Source organism: Microchirus variegatus (genome assembly GCF_963457635.1).
Source record: "Microchirus variegatus genome assembly, chromosome: 17".
NCBI classification, from domain to species: Eukaryota; Metazoa; Chordata; class Actinopteri; order Pleuronectiformes; family Soleidae; genus Microchirus; species Microchirus variegatus.
This window is the reverse complement of record NC_139818.1, coordinates 20,070,085-20,093,510: the sequence shown is the minus strand read 5'-3', so window position 1 is coordinate 20,093,510 and position 23,426 is coordinate 20,070,085. Positions and strand designations below refer to the sequence as shown.

General features: G+C 43.3%; 1 protein-coding gene across 1 annotated transcript in view; it reads right to left on the bottom strand.

The window, feature by feature from the left end:
• The window catches only part of raraa (retinoic acid receptor, alpha a), a gene marked incomplete at its 5' end in the record, with an annotated part of 99,544 nt that extends 81,494 nt beyond the window's left edge, over positions 1-18,050 (bottom strand). The window contains one exon of the mRNA XM_083903401.1: positions 17,897-18,050. Within this exon, the coding sequence (XP_083759527.1) occupies positions 17,897-18,050 (154 nt within the window). The remainder of the gene's footprint in view (positions 1-17,896) is intronic.
• Positions 18,051-23,426: the final 5,376 nt, after the last annotated feature.

The following is a 23,426-nucleotide window of genomic DNA, read 5'->3' as shown; positions in this document are numbered from 1 at the left end:
AAGTAATCGGTCTATGAATCTCATTATCCAGCTCAGTTAGTCCGACTAAGACAAGCTCGTTTCTAGTCGGACTAACACGTTAACATGACATTACGAAAACTGAAATATTCTTATTCTTATTCTGAACACGCACATAAAGCATGCGTGTGCAAACTATTTATTTTTAAATGACACTTTATTCGAACACGTACACATTACATAACCAAGCAATGCCGTGCCCGACTACAGTCCAACAAAGTGTATACATGCAGGAGTAATCGGACTATGAATCGCATTATCCAGCTACGTTAGTCCGACTAAGACTAGCTTGATTTTAGTTGGACTAACGTGTTTACAGGACATTAAGAATACTGAATTATTCTATACTGTGTTACGCCCCTACACCAAGGATGCAGAAGAAGACGTTGAGCATGCACATAAAGTATTTGTTTTTAAATGACGCTTTATTCAAACGCGTATACATTACAATGTATACAACCACAATAAACAGTAATTGGACTATGAATCGCATTATCCAGCTACGTTAGTCCGACTAAGACAGAGCTCGATTCTAGTCGTGTTTACAGGACATTAAGAAAACGTTGAGCATGCACATAAAGCATGTGTGTGCAAACTATTCATTTTTAAATTATACACTGTACACAACCACATAAACAGAGACAGAATGAAACAAGCAAGAGAGAAGGAAAAAGGAATGACAATAAAAGTCATCATAAAGTTCACAGATCAAACAAGAGGAGGATGATGACGACAACGGCAACAAAGGCAGCGACGACAGAGCCTGCTCATATTTTTGCTGCCATAATTCAATGCTATGCTACGTCCACATCATTACCTTTTCATTTTGAAATGAATAAATAATTAAAGATGCATGTTGTGTGTTCACAACAGAGAAATCCTTGCTCTCACTTTCTCAAGTCAACATGACATAATGCTGTTTTCAAACATACACAAACCCGTGGCCTTCAAATGACTAACCATTAACATGAGCGCAGTTTATGGACACACAAAAGAAATGAGAGACACGAAATGAATTGAGATTGGGTGGTATGGTTTCCAGTCCACAGCCACACACTAAGTAAAAACTGGACAGATGTGCGTGGACGCGCACGAGCACCGAAAGGGGAAAACTACGTCAGCTTCTGGGCATAACAGTGTAAGCAGCCAGAGCAAACGTGTCGACAGACAAACGACTACCTTCATGATAAAGACTTAAAATATTCCCCCCTCGAAAAAAACGTTTTCCCCTGGAGCACTTCCACTACTTTCCATGTGTTCTCTCGGTCCAAGTGATCTGGTTTTGACATAAAGGCTATTTTTCAAAGGTCTGAAAAGCGCCGGCTTTGACAACACATCTGCCAGAGTGCCGGAGTGCTTTCTTTTATTTTAGTATTGGGTGAGGGGGAAGGAGGAAGGAGGCCATATAGTTGTCTTCCCAGCAGAAAACACACCAGGAACATCTTGGCTGCCATGCACTGTTCGTGACAGGGCTGTCATTTGTTTTTATTCAAACGTTGAATATTTGTACAAACTTGGGATGGATAAGTCAAAACCTTAAAAAAACTGGTATACAGCCTAGATGCACACCAATCAGTACTGACTGTGACGTTCAGAAGAGATTGCAGTGAAGGTAGCTTGGCCTTACGAGTGGAAAAGGTTTGGTACGGCATATTATTTTGAGTTTCCATGAGGAATACTACCAAAATAGCCAGATCAGCCACAACTGTTCAATTTTTTGCTAACCCTTCCCTTGCGCTAACAGAGTAATGGTACGATTCGATATGGTTGGAGCTCGAGCCACGACAGTCAGCTGATTGGGCGCCAGGAATACGTCTCTCCCTTGTGACCGGTGTTTCCGCAGTCTGTTCTCATGCAAAGCTTGACCTCTTGTTGTGACAAACAGCGACAAACCGAGCTGCTGGATGTCCTCCTGTTGGCTGTTGTGTGTCGAGTTCAAACTCACACCACACATACCAAGTAAAATGACTGTTCTTAGTCAAAATGCAAGCCTGATCAAGGGATTTTCCTCCACTAACTGTGCCGTTCTGTACCAAACCGAACTGTACCATGATGGAGAAACTGCTTTAGACGGACTCTGAATGCCTTCTTGGCCTCAAAATACGAGAATGACATGCTGTGATGTTAGCAGATCGCATATAAGAACCTGCGAGTGGAAGTGTTTCTGGTTCTACCCCATAGATGCAAAAGAAACGGCCAAATCTGCGCACTTAGCTTAGCTGCTAGCTAGAAATGAAAACATTTATTTCACAACCAAACCCGAGGAACAGGACAAGTATCACGGGAGATTAATAAAGGTGTGAACCTTTTCCGGGATTTAATCAAATGCTTAAACACACGCATAATGTCCTGCACCCACACCCTTGAGAACCTTAGTTGGCAAAGCGACGTTACGACCCAAGTCAAACCAGCTCTCACACACTGTATGTACACGGCTCACTTATAATCCCATGGTGGAAACTCACAGCCACTGTCTGGATTGGCAGGTGGATGGATAGACGGATGTTTGCACACCGCGCTAACCCTCTTCGACTGAGGGGAGGCGACGAAGAGGACGACTGAAGGGTGTGCAGAGGAAAAGATGGGACGCACTGCAGCACACTGGGGGAGCGAAAAAAACAAAGTTTATGACAATAAACAGGAACGGGTCGTAAATTAATTTCCCGACTGAGAGAAACACGGAGAGTGAGAGAGATGAAACAAAAGGTAGATTGAGAACTGAGACGCTGAGAGCAAGAGTTTGGCCAAGTGCTTACAGGAAATAGTTCTGTTTGATGAGTAAATATTGAATCAGCGAAATCCCATCTCTGGCAGAGCCTGACCCCCCGTCTCTCTCTCTCTGTGTTAACAGTAAACAGAGGCATTTAACGTACACTCTGGGGCAAAAAGAAACACGTCGGCGGACACGATTCCAACTGCATCTGCACACGATTACACACAAACACGAGAGTTCGGCGCTGTGCGGATATGTTGATGATGCATGAGGAAAAGCCAAAAGTTAAACACACACACACCTAACCACCACCTGCGTCTTTTAAAGCCAGTGGTCATTTGAGTCAAGAAGAGCGAATCTGCTCCTGATTCTTCGGTGAAGGGTTTGTCTGGGCCTGTTGTGATTTAAGATGCCTGCAGGGGTCGTTTACTTCCTTCAATCACAACTCTCTTGATCTTCTTTCTCCCTCTTCCTAACCTCATCTTCAGCGCTGTCTCTTTCTTTCAAAGAATGAACGATTAGAGGGGGGACTCGGGGTCAGGGAGGCAGGCTCTTGAGTTTGACCTTAGGTATGCGCCGTTGCCCTCTTAACTTTCTCTGTGATTAGTCACCACTGTCTCCACCCTCTAAGATGTTCTGTTGTACTCCACCACAGAAAATTCGGGTGAATGTGTTTCTTTATTCACTCTTTTCCCCCACATTTATACATACTCACAACTTGCACCAAAAGCTGAAAAATAAGACACAAAATACAGAAAATCGAAGTAAAACTACTTTGGTTTGAATGAATGTGGCTCTACACTCTTAGAAATAAAAGTGCTAAGTAGAACTATATAAGGTTCTTCGGCTTGTCCTCATAGGAGAACCCTTTTTGGCTCAAAGGTTCTACCTGGAACCCTTTTGGAGGGTTCCACCAAGAACCCTTTTAAAACCCTTTATTCATTAAAGGGATTTTAAAGTTTTCTGGATCAAAATGGTTCTTACAGGAACCATTAGTGTTACCAAGAAGAACCCTTGAAAAGCCCTTTCTTCGGGAAAGGGTTTTTCAGAAGCAAATGGTTCCAGGTAGAACCTCAGCCCTTGTAGAAGAACCCTTTTGGAACCCTTATTTCTAAGAGTGTACCACACAGCTGCTGGAAACAAGAAACTCTTGTGTTGTCAGCTATTATTATTTATATAAATTTTCCAATGCAGATAATCAGTCAGGCTGCAAGCCAGTGGATTATCCTGGGTTACACAACCCGATGTGAAACTAAAAGTGAGAAGTCCTGACATCAAAGAAACTGATTCATTCATTCATTCATTCATTCATTCATTCATCGTCTACCGCTTCATCCTCTTTAACATAGGGCGAAAGGCGAGGTCCACCCAGAACAGCTCGCTAGTCCATCGCAGGGCGAAATTACAGAGGACAAACAACCATGCACTCTCACACTTACACACCTATTTAACCTGATCTGCATGTTTTTGTATTATAGGCTGAAATAACAGGAGGAAAAAAAACCCATGCGCAAAAAAGAAGAACATGCAAACTCCACACAGACTTCATTGTTGCGAGGCAACAATGCTCGCCACTGCACCCAGAACCCGGACAAATGGTGCAAATAATAACAATAATGAGTCAAAGCTGAGCTGTGTACTGTAATGGATATTTAAATATGTACAGTGCTTTCTTTCTTCTACCAAAATATCTTGGTTAAAGCTAAAAATGTTTCCTGACTCTTTTTTTTTTTCCAAAAAAGCCTCATTTGAAGGTTTTTCAGATCTGCTGATCATTTAAAGGCTGAGCCTGGAGCCACCATTTTGAAGATGTTGTTCAAATCCTCCAGCAACCGCTTGATTTGAAGCACACTGACCCTCGTAAGGACGACCACCGACCACTGACCACTGAAGGACTGTGGCTGCTTTTCCCCCCTCTCTCTCTTTTTCGACTGTCAGAATCATTTCCGATGACAGGACTACACACAGCCTTCCATGATTTCCCTCTCAGTGGGAGACTTGTTTACAGGAGTTTTTTCACCCAGCGCCACAGTGTACACATAACAAGCGGCGGATCAAAAGGACCCAACTGCTATTGAGTAATTGTGTGTGATGTTGGCGCTCCGCGGATGCGTGTTGTTTAGTCGTCGGCGACCCGGAGAGACGAGGAACGTGAAACCACACGCTGTTTTGTAGGGGGTCGGACGGAACCCGCGAGACAAAGATAATGTTTGGTTACAGTCGGCGCGAGCACAGTCATCAGAGTGTACATGAGTGGGTGTGAGTCGATCTCCTTTCGGCCGAAGTCAAGTCACCGCGTCAGTGACGTCACAACGCCGCTGAATCACATTATTTTCACAACCGAGTGCGAGAACTCGACGCGTTCACATTATTATTCATCCGTTGTCATCGGGGGAACGAGGGAAAAAACGACCGACGCTTCTGTACAGTGATCCTTGTCATGCATGACATTGCATCACACTACACAACTTTGTCTGTTCACAGTCATTCATTCATTCATTCAACTGCTGCTGCTGCTTAGGTCACGCGAGGACGCAAGAGCCAATGCCAGGGGCAACTCTGAAAGGTCACCGGAGATAAAAAACATCCATTTACACCTACACTCTTAGAAATAAGGGTTCTAAAAGGTTCCTTCTACAAGGGCTGAGGTTCTACCTGGAACCATTTGCTTCTGAAAAACCCTTTCCCCGAAGAAAGAACCATTTTGGTCCGGAGAATCCTTTAAAATCCCTTTCCTGAATAAAGGGTTTTGAAAGGATTCCAGATGGAACCTTTATAAAAAAAAGGTTCTACCTGGAGCCAAAAAGGTTCTCAAGCCGAAGAACCTTATATGGTTCTACTTAGCACTTTTATTCCTAAGAGTGTATGGTCAATTTAGAGGCTTCACCTTTGTGTCCTTCGGGGTCTTTACATTTAAATCATCTGGTGACAAAGAACTATCCATAATCCAGATGTCGATAAATGAACGTCAATACCGTTTCCTGAACCATTTCAACAAATCTTTATCCAGCAATTTCCTGTTCCACATTTATTCAGTGCAATAAAGAGCTCGTTTGGCCTACTCACATTCATTAAACCAATTCAATCCAACTTTTATTTATAAAGCACTTTCGACTGAAACAATGTGCTGTACATCAGCGATAAATACAATATAGAAAAAGAGCTAAGAGTTTAGACTTTGGTATCTGTAGGATCAGCCGATCAGCTGACCTCAGAGACCCGACAGGAGTGTAAGGATGAAGCACAACATTTAAGGGTTTAAAAACAAATAAAATCATTTTTACAACTAGAGAAGCACCAGAGTTGCAACCAGCGATAACGTTATGGTCAGACAGCGAGTGTTGTAACTAGTGATAGCGTCTATGGATCACGCCCAAAAGTTCCATTGTGGACATTTCCTGAAAATTTCAGCCAAATCCTTCCTGCGAATTTTCGAGTTATCTTGCTAACAGACAGACAGACAAACAAACAAACGCCTCCTGGCGGAAGGTCAATGAACTCTAAAGTGGAGTGAGGCTAAAATAGGCGTTCGGTGTTTCCCTCTCATGTGCTCCAACGCTCTCTCAAAACACAACACAGAAACTCACACAGCCTTTCTCTTCTTCCCCTTTGGGCTATAAACGCTGCCTGTAACTTCCCACACTGTGCCAGAGAGCCAATCGGTAGATCTCGATAAAGCTCTGTGACACTGATGAGATTAACTCCTCAGGCGCTGAAATTGAATATCAAACGACAACACAATGGCCGATACAGACGGAGTTTGACACCTAGTTGAAGTTCGGAATGAGACCAAAGTTCATCCATTCATCTTCTACTGCTTTATCCTCCACCGGTGCAAATGGTTCACCCCGGACAGGACCAAATAAAGGGACTAATCAAGGCATAATTGAGTTGAATATGTGGAAGATATGGGGCCTGTGGGTTATTTAGAACCTTTTCTGGACCAGCAGTCCTCATGGAGACCAAATCCTTCCAATTTCTGGTGAACTGGTTAAGTTTTAAGGGCAAAGATCTGAATTGTGGTGAAGTTAAGATTATAATTTAACTGTGTTATGGCTAGAATAGCTGTGCAAACACAGGTTTCAGGTGCCTCTTTCCACTGAACACAAACAAACTGCCACACACAAAAAGAGAGATCAGAGAGACGGTGAAAGGAGGAGGTCGGGAAATGAAAGCAGAATCGCGAAAATTGAACAAGGAACAGAGAGCAAATATCGACCGACACTCAATGAATGTTACGAAGGACAGAAATTAAATTCAGGGGATGAATCTGTCGACACATTTACCAAATAATAATAATAATAATAAATAGACGAAGGAAAGGGTGGAAAAGTTGAGTCACACCTGAGTCTCATTCCCACATTTTCATTTTTTTCGTAGAACACATACACAGCATGTGCTGACCTTTTGAATAACGTATTCCCCCTCCTCGCCTGAGGTGGCGCTGCATCAAGAATTACCGAAAGGATAAGTCAAGACAAGCAAGAAAACTCGCTCATCTATTAGGAAAATTCTGTGTCCACCACATAAGAGCAAAACACACATGTCCTCTCTGATTCAGTGTAATTATGACAAATCTTAGCATGGTGTGTGCTAACGACACAAATAGCACCTAAGGGGTCAGACAGTTTCACTTGTGTTGAGGGTTTCCTGCACTCCATTTAAAATAAATACTGTAGAACAAAAGTCCTTGTTGACATGTTTAATATTCAACCCGATACCACTCCTCACAGACTAGCTAAGCTAAACGAAACGCGGCGCATACAGATTCAGTTAGCGCTGCAGGATTAGCACGCGTGTCCTCGCATTATCTCAGCCCCCAAAAACGACGATCAATTCATTTCGCAACGGTCGACGGGCTTCGCAGCTCATCGCCGCCGCCGTCGTCACGACTGCATCGTGTTTTGCACTCGACGGTGGCTACGTGCTAACGCTAGCAGACAGGCTTGAGGTTAAGTGTGGCCAGAGGCCCCCCCCTTTTTTTGCGTGCCAAAAGAGAGCTGGTGGCCCCATAAGCCTTAGCTGAACAGAGCGCTCTTAGCCCCCTTTGCGCAACACAGCCAGCCATTGTGCGAGGCTGAAAAAGCACATTAGCCGCTGAGAAAAGGGCTTTTCCTCTGAAACCCTCCTTTGGACAACAAGCAAAGCCCTGCTTGATAATTCAATCACTCCGAGCCATGCGGGTCAAAAAAACCAAAAAAAACCTGCACAACCTCTTAGAAATGTTCCTCGGCTGCCTCCTTTCCTTGCCCCCTTAATCTCCTTCCATTAGGTAACTGCCCTATATTTGACAAATGCTGTCATTTCGAGCGCTTATCAAAAGGACAATAGAGGGATGACGCATCGTCATTGACGTTTTTGAACGTACGTGTGAATTATGACTGTACGGAATGGGTTACGGCGAAGAGGACATTAGTAGACGTGTGTGTGTGTGTGTGTGTGCGCTTACGTTTGGGGGGGGGGATAAATGAGATAAAAGGAAGACAAAGAGGGTCACTGTGAGGGTGGGTTAATGCAAAGGATAGGGAAAAACGCTAGAGATGGAGAGAGAGAAAAGAGGAGGCGGGGGGGGGGGAGTTCTTATCATTTTACCCTTGTCTTGACTTCCTCGCGGGGGCCTTTAAAGAGAGCAGAAAATAAAGATATGCTGGCACATCACATCACAGAGAGAGAGAGAGATTTAGATTATGCCAGTGTTTACCCAACAGAGTGCTGCATGGCTGCTGGCAACAGTCCTACGGTTTGGAAGCTGTTGCGGCTTAAAGCGCCTTTTTTTTTTTTGCCGCTTCTGAAAATGTAACAGCCGTGCTGCAGGGGAGTGTGTGTGTGTGTGTGTGTCGAGTGTGCGCACACATGCGTACACGTATGTGCCAGTTGGTGTGAATATTTATGAAGGATAGCATGTGTCCTTGTACTCTTAATAGAGGGGACTGGTGCAATCTGTGTGTGTGTGTGTGTGTGTGTGTGTGTAGCCCTGAAAATGGAGCCATCCATCGGATTATGAGAAGACAGCTCTTTAAAACGGAGGGGACTCCATTTGCATAAGCAGCCATGGAACGGGGGAAAAAACTATAGAGAGAATGACAGAAAGTAAGGAATACAGAGAGGAGGGGGTGCGGGGGTTAGTGGACGACACTTGCCAAGACACTTGGGGATAAATCCTGTGGTTGGGATCGAGTATTCAGGGCAGGGACTTTGGCCCCGGGTTCCCTCAAAGCAAATGGAAAATAACAGGCTGCGAGTAAATAGGTGGCAGGGTAATGATAGCTCTGTCAAGGTCCTACGGTGGAGAAATGGAGGGTGGGTGGATAACAGTGAATGAGAGCGAGGGGAAAAAGTGTGGCTTCAATTTTTTTTACTCCAAACAAACGGGACCTGTACCATTTAAGAATCTGCGTCCAAGGCCAAGCATTTGTTTTATTTTCAAAGATAAATTGCAGCTTTGAACGTGTTCATCAGTTCACGCTGACCTGGAACCAGTGTTGTACAGCGGAGCTCGTGCTTAATTATAGCAACGTGGACGTGGAAAACAAACTGGTGGGTGCACAGACGGTTATTCACTCTCTGACGATGAGATCCGCAATCGCCTCTCGGTCAATATTCAACATTTGTTTTTTGGCGTTTGCTGGTGTAGTTGTTACGCGTCAGTCGTGATGTCAAAAGCACAAAAACACAACACTGCTACACTGAGACAGTGGATAAACTTAAACAGCTTTGTGTGAACTCAAACGACAAAAGGTTTTCGAAAACGTAACGGACATTAATTTATATTGAAAAGTTAACACACACGCACTGCAGCTTTCATCTATGATGGGGTGGTAATGTAGTGTGGAGGTAATACAGTGTGCAGAGGCCCTTATGTATCCAGTAAAGTATAACACGGGGAGAATGAGGCGCAGGGAAGGATGTATGAGGTACAAGTCGAGAGGGTACGGAGGGAGGGAGTGGAGCTGAGAGGGAGCTGAGAGGGAGCAGGGAACAAGAGAAGCCAATAAGTGGAGTGTGAAGAGGGATGGATTTGAGGAACGGCCTCAGGGATGGTGGATGAGATGATGGGTTTTCTTGAGGGAGAACCTTTTGGCTAAGAATGATGGAATTTTGGCACGTGAAATGGATATTTGCCAAAGCCTGAGTGCATCAGTGAGTGCCCTGGTATACTCGCACGCCCAGGGTCCTGTAGCATCCCACTTCAACCATCGGGTGGCGGTACAAGTCTTGGACGCAGGGAATAGGACGCACTCCTACCAAAGAAGAAGAGAACGATGTACACAGCTCCCTCAGACGACGCTCACGACTGAACGGCCTTTTGGACAGGGGAGTCTGGGGGTGTCAGTCGGTTCGAGGGTTGCCAGGTCGAGGCTCGGATGACTGTCCTTGGCGACTACTTCTTATGTTGTTGAAATGTTTTTTCTGCTTGGTGAGCGGGGCTTAATAGTCCACCTACTGGTGGGGGGGAGGAAGTTCAGTTCACGCATGCGCTGTCCACGCGTGCCTAACACAATCTTTGCACGCGGTTCCAAAATCTGGGCTGCACGTGGAAGTATAGCAGTACCTTCACGCATGTTTTGATGTCTGACCAAATATAGTTCTTATAGTTTTTTCCTAAATCTGGGCTGACATGTTGTGCGTTGATGGTGCAAATAACATTGCCTGATATACTTACCGCGTACACTCTTAGAAATAAGGGTTCCAAAAGGTTCTACCTGGAACCATTATGCTTCTGAAAAACCCGAAGAAAGGGTTTTTCAAGGGTTCTTGGTAACACTAGGGTTTCTTTAAAACCCCTTTCCTGAATAAAGGGTTTTCAAAGGGTTCTTGGTGGAACCTTCCAAAAGGGTTCCAGGTGGAACCTTTATAAAAAGGTTTTACCTGGAGCCAAATAGGGTTCTCCTATGAGGACAAGCCGAAGAACCTTATATGGTACTACTTAGCACTTAATTTCTAAGAGTGTACAGCTAGCGCAGACCCAACGCGCACCGTGTGCGGAACTATACCACGGCCACTAGGGGGCAATGTCTCTATTTCCTGAGGCTGTGTGTAAAGGTGTGAGGTTTTGAAGCGTATAATAATTCATAACTACTATCGCATCAGTCATGATAAGGCATAGAATTGAGTTGTTGTCTTGACTCATCATCTGATTAAGCGTTCATTAAACGTGTCATTTCCCGCCTGTGTCTGCATGTGTGCGTTAAGAAGTAAAGACGCTAGAGTTTGGTGAGTCAGACTTTGACGGATCTTTAATTAAAGCTTTATATCGATTATTATTTTATCTACGTCTATGAGAGAGAGAAACTGGCGATTTGTCAGCGTTTTTGAAGACGATGTTTTCTCAGTTAAATGTCTGTACGTGGAAAAATCTAACAACAGGACATCGCAACACACTGAATCAGCATGCTTTTTGAAAAAGGAAATTGTTGTATGTGCTGAAGGAGAAACAAGAAGAGGAACAGTCAGTGGGAAAATGGTTGCCGCTGATTGAAACGCACTGATTTGTAATCTGGTTCAGCACAAAGGACGAAACAACTCCTCAACAACCTGTGATGATGCAATTATCTCAAAGTAGTATCGGAGACAATTACTTATTTGAAAATGTAAGAATAGGACGCTCTTTGTGCTCATTTCTCAGCCTCCCAGAGCTCTGCAGTTAATTAACAAGGTCGTTAAGACGGGGGGGGGGGGGGGGGTGAACGGGTGCTGCGCCGCGCTATGCTAGATGGGTTTTACACACCATGTTTAATAAGCCCCGCGTCCACGCCATCAGAGTATCGGCAACCCTCAAATGACTTTCCAATAATGACAAGAAGCTCCCCAGAGTTACTGTTTCTGTGTGTGTGTGTGTGTGTGTGTGTGTGTGTGTGTGTGTGTGTCAGAAGTGGCTAAACGGATGCTACCTGGTAGCCTCAGTCAATAGAGGACCTGTTTGTATCGCCCACATTCTTTGGAGTGCTGCCAAAGGGGGGGGAGCTCATCACAAGTGCTACTCATGTCATTATCCTCCTCTTCACCACAGAAGCCTTGTGTGAGTGCGTTAAAGGGACGCAGAGCGAGCGTGTGTGTGTGTGTGTGTGTGTGTGTGTGTGTGTGTGTGTGTGTGTGTGTTTGTGTTTTTGCCACCCATGGAGTGAACTGACATGCTCCCTTGATTCCTGCAGACCACCGGGGCGGAAAGGAACCACCTGTCTGTCTCAGCAAAAAGCGCGCACATCCTCATAAAGACACGCTTTAGCCCGACATTAGCATATCCATATTTGCTCATGGTCAGTACATTCCACCACAGGCTGCTTAATGGGGTAGGTGACACACACACACACACACACACACACACACACACACACATATGAGCATCCTTGAGGTCTGAAAAGATCCTTCAATATTCCTCCTCCTGCTCCAAAAGTACATTCATAAATGCCTTTTTGCCACTCTAATAAGTCAAAGGAGATGCTGCTGCTGTGTGTGTGTGTGTGTGTGTGTGTGTGTGTGTGTGTGTGTGTGTGTGTGTGTGTGTGTGTGTGTGCCACACAAGGAAACACTCCTGTACCAAGCAATTACTGTGGCTGCTGGAAACAGGAGCGCTCTGTGGGGAAAAGCCAATTAGTCCAATGTGGCAGCAGGTAGCAAAGCGGGCTCCATTCATTATGATCCCTCATAACACCATGCAAATGTAACAGCGTTAGCATTAGCGCCGGTGACAGGGAGCGTGCGTGCGCGCGCGCGCGGGGGGCTTTAAACGATAATAACAGGATCAATAGCCGGGTTGATAGTTTTGGCGGCGCGGTGTCAGGGATTTAATGGAAACACACGCTAATGAAACGCGCGCACGGCCGTGAGGGACAGTGTCTGTGAGCGTGCACGCTCCTGTGTGCGTGTGCGTGTGTGTGCGTGCGTGAGATCAATCTTACATGATAATATTCTGTTAACTATTAAAGCTGCAGGCAATAAATGCAACATCAATATCGGAAACTGATCTGTTCTGGTGCGCTAACTTAAGCCTGATGATTTTCAGATAATGTGATGTGAAGACAGGAAACCCAGGAGGCAAGAGCTGGAGAGAGAGAGCGAGAGAGAGAGAGAGACAGAGAGAGAGAGAGAGAGAGAGAGAGAGAGAGAGAGAGAGAGAGAGGGATATATATACACAAACAAGAAAAGAGAGAGAGTTTGCTGTAAACCCAGATTAACCCTTCTTCTCTGCTCGGTCCAAATAATTGGTCTATTGTAGTTTGTTAAGGAGGACGAGCTAAACGGAGGACGAGTGGCGTGTGAACACGACTATAACTGGGTATCGCTACTGATTTCTGTTCCAATTAGGTTTGATTTTATATTCATTTAAAGGGGAAATAAGTAGTTTATAGTGCCATCTAGAGGAGAGGCTGAAATTTACAACAAAGACCTGCTCCTCTGCTCACCCCCTCCCTTCCCTGAGCGCTACGGTATCCGCAGCTGGTCAAATGTCGTCCTCGTTGTCTTTCTCCGTGTCAGCAGATGAGGTTCGTGAGGCGAGGGAGAGGGCGAGCTACCGCGACCGTAGAAGACGAAGCGGAGAGAGAGGAGGCGGGACTTCAGCTACAAGTAAAGAGACGCTTGTTTTGTTCTCTCGCGTTTGTCCTTACAGGCTCCGGTAGAAACATGGCGTCTCGCTGCTAACAGTGGCTATGCAACCGCGGCCCGCGACCGTGTTATTTTAAATGACTTTTTGAAACACTACGAAAATGAAACAAAAACTATTATACAGCGACTAGACAATGCAGGAGCACATAATATTTATAAAAAAAGTGAATTTTGGGTTATATAAATCCATAAATACTACACATTGTACCTTTAATTCAGTTTCCATACCAAATCTGTTTGGTTAGGATGAGTTGGATGTCTCTAACCTTGACCCCAAAGTAGTTACATTACTCTACTTTATAAATACTTTATAGCATCTTTTACTGCAAAGTGATGTCATAGTGGCGCTGTTTCTACTGGAACGGTAGCATTGCGATTAACTTTATGTCTTTGCCAACTTTTTAGAGTATTTGTTGTTTTTCGTCATCACGTTGTCACGTGAACAAGTATCCGAAAAACTTCACCGAAGTCATCGGAAAGTACAGCTCAGAAGGGACGTAGCTTCGGTGGAGGGAAAATGTAGCCTACTCAAACTGTACTCACACAGTTTTTGCATGATCTCCAACCCTACCTTTAAAAACCCATTCGACTTGAAAACGTACAGCCTAGAAGCACAGCCGACACTTTGAAGCAATTACCAAGCCCATAGAGGACACGGACGAACTTAAAGGTGCATTCTGTAATACATCTAAAGCAACTGGGCATAAAATCCTCCTAATACGTCACAGAGACTCAGGAATAATGTTCATATAACAAACTGAACTCACCAACAACAACAGTACAGACAAAAATATCTGCATTAAAAAAAATATTTTGCAGACTGCAAATCATGTTTATGTTTTGAAATCATGTTTCGGCATGTGGCGCCACCTACCGCCGTCTACCAATCATTGCAGTCAGTAGAGTCTCAGCTGCCAGGCAACCACTGGGTTGCCAGTTCCGTCAGAAAACGAAACCTAAAAGACCTCTGTATTTTGAATTTGAATGTAGTAACCGTTTTTGGCCACATTCTTACATATGGCGCCTTTAACTTTGTGGTTCGTCACCGTCAATAACAAAGTACACAAATCAAAGCAGACGATCGCACTTACGTCAAAGATTTGAGCAGAGGACACAGGAGGAAGCATATACTGAAGACCTTACTTTCACAGTTTGCCATTTTAGCATTCACACAAAAAAAAAGGTGCAAACCTGGTTACAAAAAAATGACACAATTACAGATATCTCACAGACTGGATCAGGGTCAAACAGCAAGAAGAACAAAAATAAAATCCATCTCAGCGACCATGACTCCCGCTAAACGAATGCTAACACCTGATATAATGAGCGTTCAATCAAAAGGAAATACATGCAACGCTGAAATCCATCAGTGCAAACACTCAGCTTTCTTTTCATGTGACACCACCCCCCCCCCCCCTCCCTCAGCGCTCACTCTGTCTTTCCCCCTTTTGTGACAGTGAATTGGGGTTTGTGGAAAGGGCTCAGCTTCAAGTGTGAGTGTGTAAAAATGAGAGCAAATAGAAAGAAAGGTGTTAGAGCGAGAGGCAGCAAGGGAGAGAGGGAGAGAGGGAGGGAGGGAGAAAGGATCTGCCAGAGAAGGGTGGATACAAGGAGGAAGAGAAAGTGTCGGTGAGCTTGTGTGTCACAGTGTGTGTGAACGACAAGTGTGCAGAGTTATCTGCATGCACGAAGGAGCAGAGAGCGAGAGAGAGTGAGCGAGTGAGTGCAGCTTGAAGGGCAACGGTTGTGTTGCCGTTTAAAAGTGTGTGCATGCGTGCGTGCGTGCGTGTGCGTGTGTGTGTGTGTGTGTGTGTGTGTGTGTGTGTGTGTGTGTGTGTGCGCTCCTAAGGAAGCTGTGGTGTCCCTGGCTGTTCAATGTTTACAGACAGGAAATGTTTGTCCAGGCAAAAGGGAAGGAACTTTGCCGCCCTGAATGGCAAACACAAGGAGACACACACACACACACACACACATGCATACGCACAATCACATACAGAGATGTACAACAACACACACACACAAAAAAATAAGAAAAAAGAGGAATCTGATGGGAATACCAGTCTTTGTGATGGAGGTGGGGTATCTGGTGTTGGGGGAAGTGGGAGTGACGCGGCCCGGGCACCGACCGCTCTTCACTTCCCCTCACGTTTGGCTGCCAACACAAACTCCGGCAGATAGAAAGTCAATACAATGACCCCATGTGAACCTGATGTGTGAGAGCGTGAGGCCGTGGTAGAGGCCGCCTGTGCATGTGCATGTGCATCATCATCATCATCATCATCACCACCACCACCATGCTGTATTCCACCGCTTCATATTTCTGCTGCTTTTTAATTGATTATCTGCCAGTTTGGCTGACTGTGACATGTGCAGGGTTTGCAACCAGAGTAGGAGAGTTTTTCAAAAGCCATTTCTGATTTGTAAGTCACGGCGATGGTGCATTTACATACAACTGTATTTTTCCAACTTTTTCCACTCTGCTCCATTTTTGACTTGTAAATTTTTTTTTTTTTAAGGGAATAATCCCCCCGCGTGTAGCATCTATAATTAGCGGTAAAAAAAAATAAAGTTATTCCAAACTAAACTGATTCTGCACGTAGAATAAAACTTTTTTTTTTTTTTCTTAGACTTACAGTTAGTGATATTGTCTTCAGTAAAAGATTTGGCAGAGCGGTGAAATCCATGCCACATCCAACTTTATGTCAGTTTTAGCAGCATCAGCTCTCCCTGCAGGGAAATTAATGAAACTAGAAACTGGTTCACCGGTAAAGCAGTGTGTAAAAAATATGATTTTTGGTAACACTTTAGATTATGGAACACATATTCACCATTAATGAGGTGCTTACTAACATGCATATAAGTTGCATACTAGCCCTTTATTAGTAAATATTAAGCACGTATTAACACCTTATTCTACATAACCTTGTTATTCTACATCTATTACGACATGAATTAAGATTTTTCCTACATAAGGTGTTAATACGTGCTTAATATTTACTAATAAAGGGCTAGTATGCTACGCATGTTAGTAAGCACCTAGTTAATGGTGAATATGTGTTCCTTAATATAAGATGTTACCAATTATTTTAACTATATTCAATTAATAGTTATTGTATGTTTTTCAATCACCTGAGAATCCTCAGAATGAAGCTTTTTATGTATCAGGCAACAGAGGCCGCCGCCGCCATTTTGGGGCCACCGTGTTTTTACAGTGGCCCACTATGGACAAACTAGGGTTGTGGGAAGAGAAAGGTTGAGGTTGATGTGATCACACTACACACAAAGATTATTTAAATGAAAATGCAAAAGAGATACTGAGATTGCATCAGTGTGAAATCATAAATAGCACTGGGAAAAGGTGAAGTAAATGATCTGAATGCTTCTTCCGCCACTTCTTGTTGGTTGCGGCGGTTAAAACGACATTGTTAAGATTAGAAATAATGATTTTTGCTTTCGTCAAAGAACCAGCAAAACTGTTTTCAGCTGTGCTGACTTAGTCGCACAAGGGTTTTCAAGGGTTTTCTAATCATCCAATAGCCTTCTAACGCCATTAGCAAACACAATGTACCATTAGAACACTGCAAATTGGTACATATTACATTAAAAACCAGACGTTTGCAGGTAGAATAGTGGTTTACCACATTAACAATGTATAGAGGGTATTGATGATTCATTTAATGTTATAGTCATTGAAAAAAAAGGGCTTTTCCTTCGAAAATAAGGACCTTTCTAAGTGACCCCAAACTTTTGAACGGTAGTGTATAAATAATAAATGACAGAGCAGCTCCTCTTTTTTTTAATCTACTCCTCCTTTGACTTAAAAATGAGCAACTCAGTGCAACTAAGTTCTTTTGATTGACGGCGTAAAAGGAGTTGTAAAGCCTGCAGCCTGGCAACAATGACAGGATTCGTGAGAGTTATTTTAGCAATACTTGCCAAACGTATGCTCCTCACATAAACAATGGTCCTTTCTGACTGCACTGCCTCATTTGCTTGTGACATTTCCGTGTGTGTGTGTGTGTGTGTGTGTGTGTTGACGTGTGTGTGTGTGTGTGTGTGTGTGTGTGGGCGTGTAAATTAAGGACAGCGCTGGAGGCAATGTGGATTTGTGAGCACGTCTGTCACTCTTGTTTACCAACAGACACATCTTTACTTGAATGATCCGAACCGGGCTGAGATGAAAGACTCTCACACACACACACACACACACACACACACACACACACACACACACACACACACACACACACACACACACACACACACACACACAAACACACACACACACACACACACACACACACACACACACACACACACACGTTCACACTGGGGGATTGTGCAGGAAACAAGTGAGCCACAGCCTCGCAAATAAACCAGAACACACACAAGGTTTTCAGTAAATCTTCTTTCCACCACCTGTCACTCAAAAACAAACCCAACCAACCTGCGTGAATGATAACAACAGCACATGTACAGACACACTTGTTTCACAGCTGAACATGAACCAGCAGAGAGAGAGAGAGAGAGAGAGAGAGAAAAAGACGGGAGTTTACTTACTGGCTGGTGACGGTGTGCTGTATCCACTGAGGGGCATTCCCGGCAGAGCTGGCGGCGACAGGCTTCCCAACATGTGCGGGAAGAAGTAGGAGTAGGTGGGCATGGGGAAGCCGTTGAGGTGCGGGCCCGGTAACGGGTTGCCCTTCCCAGCCATGATGGTTTAGTCCACCCTCAGTGGAATTTAAAAAAAAACCAAAAAAACACAGAAAAGCAAGATGAAACTGCACCGGAGAGGAGTCAGCGTAGCGGTTTAATCCCCCATAGGAACACGGGATGAGTCGATATTCCAAAGTGTCAGGCAAAAAAAAAAAAAAAAATCTCCTTGTGGTTCAGAAAACCACTCCTTAAAAAGCTAAAAAAAAAAAAAATCCTGCTGGATAAGTTGCGTGTGTGTGTGTGTGTGTGTTGAAGCTTGGGTTACTAAGGGACACGAATACACAAAAAAAGAGACACAAGGTAGAAGAATAAAAGAGGACTATAGGACGCTTTATCCGTCCTTTCTCTGGTATTGTGAAACCAGTTGAAAGGGCCTTATTTGCGCGAGGCGTTGTGGCGGCTGCAGAGCAGCGCGGCCATTCCTTATCTCCCAGATGATGAAGAGGCGGCGAGAAGGCAAGTCGAGTCAGGAACAGGTGACTGCTGCAGTCGGGAGAGAGGTGATAGGGGTGATGGGGGCGCCGGTGGCTGCGATGCTTCCACGGGGGGAGAGTGTAAGATTTACTTTTCCAACCACAGCGACTGTGTGTGTGTGTGTGTGTGTGTGTGTGTGTGTGTGTGTGTGTGCTCCTGGTGGAATGAGCGGATCACATGATGCCAAAACAAAGCGCTTCTCTTCGGATGGGGCCTCCTCTTTGGAGTCGCACCGCCTCTGCCTACGGACAGAAAACACAGAGAGAGAGAGTATCACTGATGTGCTGCAGTGACAAGGTAAAGAGATCGTTTTGCCTTTTGTGCTTAAGTGCTTGAGCAAAGCTGTTCTTTTTTTTTTTTTTATTATTCCAATGTCTCGTCTGAAATGTTACAAAAACACCCCTTAATTATCTAATGGAGTGTTAAAAGTGTGAAGGGAGCAGCAGGCGCGCGATGCCTCTGCTCATATGTGCGCTCATTAACAGCAACTGACTTACACATAAAACACAACGTACAAATGTAGAGCAACAACAACAACACAAAAGGAAAAAAAAACTTTAGCTAATTAGCCAGAGGTGAAAAGTTTCAAATTAAGGCTTAAGTAGGGTGGCCCCTGAGGTGCAAAACACAAACGCAAAATCACAAAACGCAAACCACAAAACACAAGTGCAAATCAAAAAACACAAATCACAAAACACTAATGCAAATCAAAAAAAACAAACACAAATCACAAATGCAAATTTAAAAAACACAAACACAAATCACAAATGCAAATCAAAAAACACAAACACAAATCACAAACGCAAATTTAAAAAACACAAAGGCAAATCAAAAAACACGAAAGCAAATCAAGAAACGCAAAACCAAAAACATAAATGCAAATCAAAAAACAAACACAAAACCAAATCAAAAAACACAAACGCAAAACAAAAAACGCTAATCAAAAAACACAAATGCAGAAGCAGAAAACACAAGAACATTTGATTTGTGTTTTTTGATTTTGCGTTTCCTTTTATGAGTTAATGTTTTTGTGTTTTGTGATTTGCGTTTGTGTCTTACACCTCAGAGCCACCGTACTAAAGCCTTGTTCATGCTTCAGCGTGTCGTTTGTTGCAGTATTCGCTGCAACGGCAGGGCGGGCGTACAACCAAAATATTCAGTGAATAAGCAGGAAGTCAACGAGTACTGCCAGATATAAACGTCCACTTTGTTGTTTGTACTACCTTCTAGCAACAGTAGTAAACAACAACTTTCCGCATATCGCTAACATTGGTCTCAAAAATGACTGTCCATCTCTTGGTGTTTCACGTATTGGGACAAACATCCCTGCGCCGCGACACCTTTTGGAGACACAGGATATGACGTCATTTTAGTCGCGCGCCCGGCACACTACGGCGACCGTAAACCTAGCTTGAGAAGACGTACGATCATCGCAGAGATGAATTAACTCAGACAGCTGCACAACCCTCAGAGCTAGCACAGCTATCATTAAAGCACGGAAGAGGAAGAGAGATGCTAATTCGTCAAAACAGCTTGTCATAACACAAGCATAAATTATATATTTTTTTTACTGCGATGACCCTTTAATGAGTGATGTGAAGCATTGCAACACACACACACACACACACACACACACATATGCACATGCATACACCTATGTGGAAGAAGAATGAGTGTTTGCATGCTCAGGAATGCGTTACGCTAACATGAATCACGCAGGGACATCATGGATGAACTCCTGTAAAGAGAGCAGGGTCAAGACAGATATGTCGGTGCGCCTGTTCCCACTCGCACGACGTACATAAAGCATCGGCGTATGACAGGCAAACAGGGCGAGAGGGTGGCAGCATTGTGCAGGCCGGGTGACGAATGGAAGGGAAAGGCAAACACGAGCTCCACAAGTGTTTGGCCTCGACAATTAAAATAAAAAAAACAAAACACTGAATTTATCTCCGGTTCATGCATTAAAGACTCGTCTTTAAAACTGAAATTGCCTCACTGGACATGTTAAAAGTCATGGGTCATAAGTCAAAAAACGAAGTCTTCACATCACCACTGAGGTCACTGAGGTGCAGGCTTTTCCACAGTCTGGTGATTCTTTCTCAACACATCAAACATCAAACAGGCAGACGGGGGAATCGTCTTGGAGATGTAATTTGAAAATTCTTGCAGTTAAGTCAACGATGCTTCAGAAATAACAAGGTCACGCAGCTCCTGTTTTCGGTCTCTGACGTAAAAAGAAAGAGAAAAAACAGGATCTTCTTCAGCAGCACTGCTGTTAGACGTGAGAAACACCACGTGAAAGCAAACTTATTGACCTGAAGACGTCGTGAAACCACGTGACAGACGTCAGTCGAATGCTGTGTTTTGGACATGGAACCAACGCACATATTTTGTATCATAAAAACATGTGGCCAACACAAACTAACATAAATATGGTCGGTGTCATTAGTTTGTCACCATTAACATCATAATGATGATGTCAGGAGCATTTAACGTGTCAATTATCTTTAAAAAACTATCAAATAAACTGTTGTACACTCTTAGAAATAAAAGTGCTAAGTAGAACCATTTTTCGGCATGTCTTCATAGGAGAACCCTTTATGGCTCCAGGTAGAACCTTTTTATAAAGGTCTTTTTAGAGGGTTCCACCAAGAACCCTTTTAAAGCCCTTTATTCAGGAAAGGGGTTTTAAAGGGTTCTCTGGATCAAAATTGTTGTTACTGGAACCATTAGTGTTACCAAGAACCCTTGAAAAACCCTTTCTTTTGGGAAAGGGTTTTTCAGAAGCAAATGGTTCCAGGTAGAACGTCAGCCCTTGTAGAAGAACCCTTTTGGAACCCTTATTTCTAAGAGTGCAGATGTGCAATATAGTTCTTGGCGTGCGTACCATTAGAACACTGGAAATGGGCCTCTATACACCTATGTACATATTCCATTAAAAACCAGACGTTTGCAGCTAGAATAGTCGTTTACCACATTAACAATGTATAGAGTGTGTTTCTGATTCATTTAATGTTATATTCACTGAAAAAAGTGCTTTTCCTTAAAAAATAAGGACATTTCTAAGTGAGCCCAAACTTTTGAACGGTAGTGTACATGCACAATTGCACGGCCTGTATATCTAAATATAGATAAACATATAATAGTACAATTATTAATAGTAAAAATGCAGTTGCCACACTGCATTGAGCAAGAGAACGTGGAGCCCCGATGTGTCTCTTAATCAGATTGAGAGCAGATTTTATCGGCTCGGTCTTCTATTGAGGTGCCTTATTTTTATTGATTAGCACTCTCTCAGGTCACCCTGTCACAGGGAGCCTCTCTCTCTCTGTGTGTGTGTGTGTGTGTGTGTGTGTAAGAGGTGCTTGTATTAGTTCGGAAGCTTTACTCGTATTTTTTTTTTTTTAAACCCCATGGGAGTTGAATATTGTTTTATTTGCTTTTAAACCCCCCCCCCCCCCTCTCTCTCCCTCTCTCACCACCCATTAAACCAAAACACAGTGAAGAGTTAAAGAGAATATATACGACAATATTACTTCAGCGAGTAAACACACAATCGTTACCACTGTGTGAACTCCTGATACATCAGCACAATCATATAAAAGAAAGAAAGAAAAATACACACACACCGAAGTGATGTCAAACCATAAATACAGAATTCTTAACGCGGCAGCCAGAGGCCACAGACGCTGAACTGGGTCATTCAGTGAAGAAGCAGCACTCACTGAGCCACTTCCTTCACCATTATCATTACAGCATCTAAGTGTGAGCGAAACACAGAAGAGGCTAAGCAACATCACACATTACCAGTGCACTTACTCTGGGCACAAACTTTGCCGTGGAGCGTCTGCACGTCCAAGTCTTTTCAGTGATGTTACAGCGAACAGGGAAAAAAAAGAGTATTGTACTTTGTGAGTTAGACAGGAGTCTGAATCATCCTAGGACGCTATATAAAAAGCATGAAAATCAACTTTCTTTTGCTCTATGGATGTTTTAAGCATTCTAAATAATGGAATAATGAGTAAATATGTAGTGTACGAAAGCATTACATGGATAAGGCCTGGTGTCTGTCGTGTAAACAATGTAGTACGGGTGCCAACGAAGCATTACAAACACACAGAAGCGTGCATATTAAAGGCAAAAACGATCACACTGGGTCAGAATAATCTGCTGCGAGGAGCACACACACACACACACACACACACACACACACACGCAACACTAAAGCTGCTGACATGCACCTAACAGCTGTGTGTTGGCATGATACACCAGACAGCATGGACTAAGATCCTTTATATGTGATCGTAAACATGCAACACACACACACACACTCTTGTACTTGCTGCATACTGAGGACCGGGTAAAAGAGCTGACAAAGTGAGGACCAGCATTTCCACTTTATAAATCAACACAATTACAAATATCTACTTATATATAAAATGTGACCCAAAATGTTTGGTCCAAAATTAAAAAAAAAAATTTGACCCAAAATTTGACAAAAACGTCATACTATACTGTCATCCAAAATTTGAAAAAAAATTTGACCCAAAATTTTTGGTCCAAAATTTGAAAAAAAAATTGACGCAAAATTTTTGGTCCAAAATTTGAAAAAAAAAATTGGACCCAAAATGTTAAGTCCAAAATTTGAAAAAAAAATTTGACAAAAAAATTGATGCAAAATTTTTGGTCCAAAATTTAAAAAAAAAATTGGACCCAAAATGTTTGGTCAAAAAATTAAAAAAAAAATTGCCGCAGAATTTTTGGTCCAAAATTAAAAAAAAAATTGGACCCAAAATGTTTGGTCCAAAATTTGAAAAAAAATTTGACGCAAAATTTTTGGTCCAAAATTTGAAAAAAAAATTGACGCAAAATGTTTGGTCCAAAATTTGAAAAAAAA